This window comes from Cherax quadricarinatus, chromosome 54 (assembly GCF_038502225.1).
Source record: "Cherax quadricarinatus isolate ZL_2023a chromosome 54, ASM3850222v1, whole genome shotgun sequence".
NCBI classification, from domain to species: Eukaryota; Metazoa; Arthropoda; class Malacostraca; order Decapoda; family Parastacidae; genus Cherax; species Cherax quadricarinatus.
The window spans coordinates 10,545,556-10,555,346 of record NC_091345.1 but is presented as its reverse complement, the minus strand read 5'-3'; the positions used below and the strand labels follow the sequence as shown (position 1 = coordinate 10,555,346).

At 45.3% G+C, this 9,791-nt stretch overlaps 1 protein-coding gene across 2 annotated transcripts in view; it reads right to left on the bottom strand.

The window, feature by feature from the left end:
- Positions 1-584: 584 nt before the first annotated feature.
- The window catches only part of LOC128699045 (E3 ubiquitin-protein ligase TRIM9-like), a 533,325-nt gene continuing 524,118 nt past the window's right edge, over positions 585-9,791 (bottom strand). For both annotated transcript variants that reach the window (XM_070096577.1, XM_070096578.1), the window contains 5 exons: positions 8,325-8,461; positions 7,044-7,182; positions 5,850-6,074; positions 1,429-1,604; positions 585-958 (listed from right to left, as the gene is read on the bottom strand). In XM_070096577.1, coding sequence (XP_069952678.1) covers positions 827-958; positions 1,429-1,604; positions 5,850-6,074; positions 7,044-7,182; positions 8,325-8,461 — 809 coding nt within the window. In that variant the 3' untranslated portion in view covers positions 585-826. The remainder of the gene's footprint in view (positions 959-1,428; positions 1,605-5,849; positions 6,075-7,043; positions 7,183-8,324; positions 8,462-9,791) is intronic.

Below are 9,791 nucleotides of genomic sequence, written 5' to 3'. Positions count from 1 at the left end.
GCAGGTTGCATCAATCACTGGTGTTCCAAAGTCTACTTCTCAAGTCAGAGTTTCACTTTTGACTTGTAGGACTTTCCTAACATGAGCTGGGCCCACTGTCAACATTCCTAGACGTAACAACCGTAAACTTTTCTCATGACTTACTCTGCTCCTGATTTCCCAACAGAGTGTGGCGTTTGTTCTTTACCTTTGCACTGTTCTCTATTCTAAAAGTACACACACACACACACACACACACACACACACACACACACACACACACACACACACACACACACACACACACACACACACACACATAAATACTCACGACCACTGACTTGGTCTTTTTAAAAAATCAGAGTTGATACGAATTTCTTTTCAGAATCAAAGCTTGAGGAAATAACTGTTTCCAAGTTTACATGGTTCTCGCAATTTCACGCTTGAATATATATATTTTTTGGTAATACCAAAACTTCCTTGCGTTGGGAAACAAACATATACATACATACATATTGTATATATATATATATATATATATATATATATATATATATATATATATATATATATATATATATATATATATATATATATATGTACACACACATTGGGAGATCCAAAAATCTGTTGATAGGATTCCCATAATTGGTCTTCTAAGTCACTCGTTCTTCAGAAAGTTTTATATTCAGGGCCAAGTTGTAGTTCATATGTCAAGAGAGACGAAGCCTTAACCAATAATAATGTGGTTGTTCACAACAGCGGCTGATTATCTAGGAAGCACTAGAGTGACGTCCTTCTGTGGTGAGGGGGAGGTGGGCCAGCAGGCACCAGTGCCATGAGATCCTCAGGTGTCAGATTGGCTGTCGTAGTCTGAGTGCGGGGGGTCAAGGGAGGTGTGAAGAGTGACAGTGACGTTCCTGTTGACGCTCACCGCCGGGTAGAAAAGCCCCTCCAGGTCGGTGAATGCCACGTCGCCCTGTTTGTGAAGAGATGAGTCAGATGAGAGTGTGGAAACTAGACGACATTTTGGTCTGTTCTGCTATATTGTAATGGTTCCAGGGGTTCATCGCCCTCGCGGCCCGGTCTAAAACTAGGCCTCATAATATGAAAAGAAAAATGTTACAGGAATAAATATTTAATAAACACACAAGAAAGTAAAAGAAGTAGAGACAACTTCAACAAGGTAGGTAGGTAAGGATTGTCAGGAAACAGAACAAGTGTTTCCTCTCGCGGGTCTTAGCCATATGACCCACAGCTGGAGCTTCTGGTCATCTGAGCGAGGCCTTACCCTGGCTTACCGGTCCACCCCTTTAAAAATTATGGTTATATCAACAGAAAGGTGTTTAGGTAAAACTATATTTTTTCCCTCGCCACAGTCACGAAACTTTTTGATAGCACCTCGTATGATGTTGGCGGAAACACAGTCAACCAGGAATCATTTCTCACCTGCTGTTCATCATTGACGTAGAAGGTGAGTGTGCCACCATGGTTGAGGTCGAGGAGGACGCCCACGGTGGAGCCCACGCCCACGCCGCCCTCACACCGCCCATGGTGGGCTGCTCCGTGCAGGAACCACGACCGCTGGTGATCTATGTACATAGCCCACCCGTGCACGTCGTTACCTGTGGTTGTGGAAGGAGGACAGGTGTTATGTTCAGGCGATGTACGGGTAACAAACGTTATTAGATAATTGTAGAGGAGGAAGAGTCGTTATTAAGTGCTCGTTTAGGATAGACATTGTTAAATGGTGTTTATAGGGTAGACGTTATAAGTTGATCTAAGTATTATGTGCTTAATGTGTGTTGCGATGGAGGATATACTTATTAGGGATGTGATATATTACAAACACCAGCACCAGCATGGGATGTGATATATATCAAACACTGTAGGTTTTATCGGATTTACACCTGACAATGTATGTAATTTCTCTTCATTTCCTCCTCTTCCACTTTTATTTGCTTATCCCCTTTAACACCGAATAAATTTATATTTTTTTTGCAGTCCTTTATCTTACCCTGAAGTCCATATGCATTGTTGCTGATATTATTATTATTATTAGTGTAATAAGTCACTGAGGTTCCTGCTAATTATTGGCAGTGAGAAGATTATTTTATTATTTAGCAAAATGGTTACGTCAGCAGTGTGCTAATACCCATTTTTACATGATAGTTGAACCGTGGGAACGAAAGCTAGCCTTGTTTCCCTGTTATATTCCTTCTCACGCTGGATGGGTCCCACACAGAACTGTTGTATGTGTCAGTCTGAGCTGGGAGACTTCCGTAGGGCAATGAGGATATGGTCAAGTAGTCCGGTTATGGGATGGGAACAGGGTGAGTGGCAGGGATGGCAAGTAGTAGAGGATAAACGGGAAGTTTGTTTTCGTTGGAATGCGCGGTGGGGGGACAGAGGGGCTGCGCAGGGCTTGGCATCATTAGGTCAGGTTTCAGTTCACGTTTTCGGGGAATGAGTTGTAAAGAAGACAGCAGCCCAACGAAAACGGAGTTAATAGAACCCGGCGATGAGCTATGATAAAAAAATGGTGTCATATCTCGACCCATCCTAGCTACCCTGGGTGATGCTCGTGAAGATTTGCGTTTCTGCAGCTGCTGAGCCACTCCTTTACCAGACGCATTTATGTCTGTTTTGCGTTTAGTTCGCTTATTTGTAATTATATATAAATTTATTATAGCCTTGTTTTAGCTAATTTAACCAAGCCGTGACTGGAACAATACACAAATAACCGGCACATAGGAGAAGGAAACTTTGGTCGACTTTTCGGACCGACTAAACTGACGTTGGTATTCGACAGATAAAATTATCATAGTGAAATGATGATAGGAAGTACAAGGCGAGGAGAGACGAGGCTCGACACTTCATAAAATTTGCCTTTGCACCAAATATTTTCAGCGAACAATTAAAACGAGGCTAGCCAAGAGGAAATTTATATCCGAGTCCATTGTAAAGTTGAATTAGTGTGTGTGGTACTGTGCTGAGATTTTTGTAACGGTTTGGCTTTCATGTTAGTTTTCATGAAAGGGATTAATTGTTACTGAAACAATGAGCTAAATGATAAACTAAGATGACAATAAAACTCTTTAACAACAGTGTCTAGATGAAGATGAAATTAATAATATAATTAAACTTTTACTACTACTACTACTACAATTACTGCTATTACCTTACTACTACTACTGATATTAGTACTGATACTAGTAGTACTACTGTTACTACAACTACTGCGCTAACAGTAATAAATATTCACTAATAGATTTCATGGGTTATCTGGGTTTATAAGCTAAATATTTTTCTACTTCAACTACAGGAAGGACCAGAAGACATTGCAACAAGCCAATACTTCAGTACATTTCTCTTGCAGCGAGTCTCTACCCTCGTCTGGTAATCCAGTCTCTGGTCACGAGTGGGAGAACCATAAAGTCTTGAGAGGGGTTTACCTACCTGGAGTCTACCTGGAGGGTGTTCAGGCGGTCAACGTCTCCGCGGCCCAGTCCTTGACCAGGCCTCCTGGTGGTTCAGGGCCTGATCAACCAGGCTGTTACTGCTGGCCGCAAAGCCAATCGGAATATAACTTTCAACTTCGTAAGTTTACGAGTGTTTTAAAAGTTTTGGTGACTAACTTACAAGTTAGTGAACTAATTTGTAAGTTTGTAGATTTGGCCGGACTGTTGTGGTCGCATCCTGTACCACTGTATCTCTGTACCACTGCATCCCTGTACCACTGTATCTGTACCACTGCATCCCTGTACCACTGCATCCCTGTACCACTGTATCTCTGTACCACTGTATCTCTGTACCACTGTATCTCTGTACCACTGCATCCCTGTACCACTTCATCCCTGTACCACTGTATCTCTGTACCACTGCATCCCTGTACCACTGTATCTCTGTACCACTGCATCCCTGTACCACTGCATCCCTGTACCACTGTATCTCTGTACCACTGTATCCCTGTACCACTGCATCCCTGTACCACTGTATCTCTGTACCACTGTATCTCTGTACCACTGTATCTCTGTACCACTGTATCTCTGTACCACTGTATCTCTGTACCACTGTATCTCTGTACCACTGCATCCCTGTACCACTGCATCTCTGTACCACTGCATCCCTGTACCACTGCATCCCTGTACCACTGTATCTCTGTACCACTGCACCCCTGTACCACTGTATCTCTGTACCACTGTATCCCTGTACCACTGCATCCCTGTACCACTGTATCTCTGTACTACTGCATCCCTGTACCACTGCATCCCTGTACCACTGTATCTCTGTACCACTGCATCCCTGTACCACTGCATCCCTGTACCACTGTATCTCTGTACCACTGCATCCCTGTACCACTGTATCTCTGTACTACTGCATCTCTGTACTACTGCATCTCTGTACCACTGTATCTCTGTACCACTGTATCTCTGTACCACTGCATCCCTGTACCACTGTATCTCTGTACCACTGTATCTCTGTACTACTGCATCTCTGTACCACTGCATCCCTGTACCACTGTATCTCTGTACAACTGTATCTCTGTACCACTGTATCTCTGTACCACTGCATCCCTGTACCACTGCATCCCTGTACCACTGCATCCCTGTACCACTGTATCTCTGTACCACTGCATCCCTGTACCACTGCATCCCTGTACCACTGTATCTCTGTACTACTGCATCTCTGTACCACTGCATCCCTGTACCACTGCATCCCTGTACCACTGTATCCCTGTACCACTGTATCTCTGTACCACTGCATCCCTGTACCACTGCATCCCTGTACTACTGCATCTCTGTACCACTGCATCTCTGTACTACTGCATCTCTGTACCACTGCATCTCTGTACCACTGCATCCCTGTACCACTGTATCCCTGTACCACTGTATCTCTGTACCACTGTATCTCTGTACCACTGCATCCCTGTACCACTGCATCCCTGTACTACTGCATCTCTGTACCACTGCATCTCTGTACCACTGCATCCCTGTACCACTGCATCCCTGTACCACTGTATCTCTGTACTACTGCATCTCTGTACCACTGCACCCCTGTACCACTGCATCTCTGTACCACTGCATCCCTGTATCTCTGTACTACTGCATCTCTGTACCACTGCATCCCTGTACCACTGTATCTCTGTACCACTGCATCTCTGTACCACTGTATCTCTGTATTACTGCATCTCTGTACCACTGCATCTCTGTACCACTGCACCCCTGTACCACTGCATCTCTGTACCACTGCATCTCTGTACCATTGCACCCCTGTACCACTGCATCTCTGTACCACTGCATCTCTGTACCACTGCACCCCTGTACCACTGCATCTCTGTACCACTGCATCTCTGTACCACTGCACCCCTGTACCACTGCATCTCTGTACCACTGCATCCCTGTACCACTGTATCTCTGTACCACTGCATCTCTGTACCACTGCATCTCTGTACCACTGCATCTCTGTACCACTGCATCCCTGTACCACTGCATCCCTGTACCAATGCATCCCTGTACCACATCTCTGTACCAGTGCATCTCTGTACCACTGCATCTCTGTACCACTGCATCCCTGTACCACTGCATCCCTGTACCACTGCATCTCTGTACCACTGCATCCCTGTATCACTGCATCTCTGTACCACTGCGTCCCTGTACCACTGCATCCCTGTATCACTGCATCCCTGTACCACTGCATCCCTATACCACTGCATCCCTGTACCACTGCATGACGCTGTGCCTCGTAGGGTTCAAACTGCGGCTGGGAAATGAAACGTAATGAGGATGCAGTCATGTATAGGAGGAGAGCTCCACTACCCTGTACCGTCAACAAGGTGACATCCACGTCACCACCGTAGACACACTCACCCAACATGCCCTCCTTGTCGACATTGGCTCTGGCGACGCCGAAGACGACGTCGGCATTGGCGTCGTACGCGTCGACGGTGAACTGCCAGTAGTGACGCCCTCGGGAGAACCCGACGGAGGCCAGGGCGACGCGATGCTGGTAGCTCTCACACGTGGCCCCGGCAGCGTCGCCTACCAGGCGACACTCTGGGTGTGAGAGTGCACGATCCAGCGAGAACCACGCAGCTGTAAATAATAGAGTAGGTAAGTATATACGTCTTCCAGCAGCCGGCACTCCGGGCCAGAGTGCGCGCGATCCATAGCGAGTAGAGAGCTGCTCGAAGTAAATGAGTAGCTAAGTGAATAAGTAAGCATATGCTTATGTGTCAGTATTTAAGCGGACACCTCCATGTGCTGAGTTCTAAGCATTTTGAGTTGCTGTAGGAAAATCAGTCACGCAAACAGCCGAGAACAGTGCACACTATATGACAGTGTACATATTGTCTATGATAGTATACTATTGTCTATGACGGTGTACATATTGTCCATGGAAGTGTACACATTGTCTTTGACAGTATACATATTGTCTATGACAGTACAATTTATGCCTGCCCTTCCTGGGATCAAATCTGACTGAATCCCATTTCATAGGCTCCGTACGATCCCTAAAGGTCTAGCGTTCCCTCGTGAATGCAATAACAGTAATTTGGGTACAAGAAATACAATTTTTTTTACCATAGTACTGAGGGTGTACAGATATTTTGGGCACATAAAAATTACATTATGTAGATTTAACCTAGGAATCCCAGCGAGAACACTCGACATGTTTTCCTTAATGTTCGCTACAGTCAGGGGAGAGGAGAATAAAATTAGTCTCGGAGCTTACCATACTCAGAATGTAGCGGGCGTAAGGCTAAACTTGTCTAGTGTACTCACTACACACCCGACGTTATATGCTATGGTGGTGTAGTGGTCTAGAGCATCGATAATTTAGCTGGCTTTCCTGGGAGGCTGCCTATATTTCGAGGTAGCCTCGGCCTAGACTAGGTTTCGAGTCTCGGCCAAGGCTATTTGTTTCCATGACTGGACTTGCTTACACAAAGAAGTTTTAAGACACACTATTTTACCATTTCCCCATATACTGAGGAGTTTGCACGTCATTATTAAACCTACTGTAAGACAAGCAGTACACGAGGATGAAGATGAGATACTCACTGGCCGAGGTTCTGATAGCGACTGACGAGGAGTATGATGAGACGCCGGAGACATTGTAAGCTCTGACCCTGAGATGGTAAACAGTGTTGAAGTGTAGCCCCTCCACCGTGCACAGAGTCTCCGGTCCCCGGTGCACCTCCTGCAGACACGGTACAAAGAAACAACACACGAGTGTCACAAGAGAAAGGTCCCATAAAAAAAAAAAATACCACGGGCGGGGATAGAACCCGCGATCAGCGAGTCACAAAACTCTGATCGAGGGTTCTATCCCCGCCCGTGGTATGGTGTGTTTGCAATCGTGTCATTATGATTTCGTGAGTCAAACGTCCCATACCTTTAAGGTAAAATACAGAGTATCATACAGTAAGCTGGCCCATGCCAACAGTGAGTAGCCCCTCGTCAGCAGTGAGTTGAACTGTGTTCTGCGACATCAGATGAAACAAAACTGAACACAAACGAATGAATAAGAAACTAAAATATTTTTTTTTTCTTGCGGGAGAAGAGAAGGATTTATTGATGAACTGTTATATTCGTTCGCATTGAAAGAAAGGTTTAAAAAAGAAATAGGAAAAGCCGAAAAAGACTTTGAAATTAAAGTTACAAAGGAACCAACGATAAATACGAAAGGTTTGTTTCTCGTACATAGAAAAAAGTTTAGTGAACAAAAATTGGTCCCAATTAAAACAAATGTTGGACAGCTTATTGATAATGAGAAAAAATATGCTCGATTTTTAACAATTAGTTAAACTGGCCGTTACACAGGATGACACAAACGAAATCCACGTAATAAATTGTTACAATTAACCTGAGGAAACCAAATAATGTATTATCACAGTTATTAGACATGTTTAGTAAAAAAAATAGGCAAATTAAGGCAAAATGAGTTCTAGGCCCGACGAACTGTCAAAATTTCTTAAATTACACTTGAAGGAACTCAATGAACCGCAAGTTAGTAATCTGATATTAATAGAAACGGGTATCGTACTCGTTATGTGAAAGATGCTTCATATGTAATTCCTATATACAAAGGAGGGGATGGATCCCTACCACTGAAGTAACGCCCAATCACCTTGATATCAATACTGGCTAAATTACTATAATAGATATTAGTGGAGAATCAGAAGCAGCCTTTATGAGCATAAACACTGTATACAGTATACGGTATTCCAGTTTACAACTGAGGCCAAGAGTTACATATTCAAGGCGTTAAAAAGAGCTAGAAATGGGTAATCTCACTCTCTCTCTCTCTCTCTCTCTCTCTCTCTCTCTCACACACAATACCTTGTAGTCTCCATCACCGTCGTCAATCTCCAGGATGTACCCAGCTACCCTGGAGGTAGGGTGAGGCGTCCAGGTGGCTGTCACACTGTTGTTCTCCCCAACACACTCCTCCGCCAGGAACTCGGGAGCCCCGGGTGCTGCACGCCCAGAGACAGTCACGTTAGTACTAGAGTTCTCTTATTATTAATAAAAACACATGTAGAGAATGGCGCAACCTGAAGAGGAGAGACTATTACCTTCCATACAGAGTGGAGGATGAAGATAGTAGAAACTGCTACTTCAAAGGGAAGGGGAAGCGATAAGTTGAAAGTTACTTTGACGTAAAGTATAAAAAGGCACAAGACGGTCTAAACGCATATATCATCACCTATCCACACACATCCATAATAAACAGCCAGGGTAAGCAACGCTCCTTTGTTTTGTTAACCGAGTTGTGGGAGGTGGCTGGGGCATGACAGTGTGGAATCCTGACGAACATGACCAGTGTCAAGAGACAGTGTGTTGCGTCCTGACGAACATGACCAGTGTCAAGAGACAGTGTGTTGCGTCCTGACGAACATGACCAGTGTCAAGAGACAGTGTGTTGCGTCCTGACGAACATGACCAGTGTCAAGAGACAGTGTGTTGCGCCCTGGCGAACATGACCAGTGTCAAGAGACAGTGTGTTGCGTCCTGACGAACATGACCAGTGTCAAGAGACAGTTTACCTGGAGAGAGTTCCGGGGGTCAACGCCCCCGCGGCCCGGTCTGTGACCAGGCTTCCTGATGGATCAGAGCCTGATCAACCAGGCTGTTGCTGCTGGCTGCACGCAAACCAACGTACGAGCCACAGCCCGGCTGGTCAGGAACCGACTTTAGGTGCTTGTCCAGTGCCAGCTTGAAGACTGCCAGGGGTCTGTTGGTAATCCCCCTTATGTATACTGGGAGGCAGTTGAACAGTCTCGGGCCCCTGACACTTATTGTATGGTCTCTTAACAGTGTGTTGCGTCCTGACGAACATGACCAGTGTCAAGAGACAGTGTGTTGCGTCCTGACGAACATGACCAGTGCCAAGAGACAGTGTATTATGTCCTGACGAACATGACCAGTGTCAGGAGACAGTGTGTTGCGTCCTGACGAACATGACCAGTGTCAAGAGACAGTGTGTTGCGTCCTGACGAACATGACCAGTGTCAGGAGACAGTGTGTTGCGTCCTGACGAACATGACCAGTGTCAAGAGACAGTGTGTTGCGTCCTGACGAACATGACCAGTGTCAAGAGACAGTGTGTTGCGTCCTGACGAACATGACCAGTGTCAAGAGACAGTGTGTTGCGTCCTGACGAACATGACCAGTGTCAAGAGACAGTGTGTTGCGTCCTGACGAACATGACCAGTGTCAAGAGACAGTGTGTTGCGTCCTGACGAACATGACCAGTGTCAAGAGACAGTGTGTTGCGTCCTGACGAACATGACCAGTGTCAAGAGA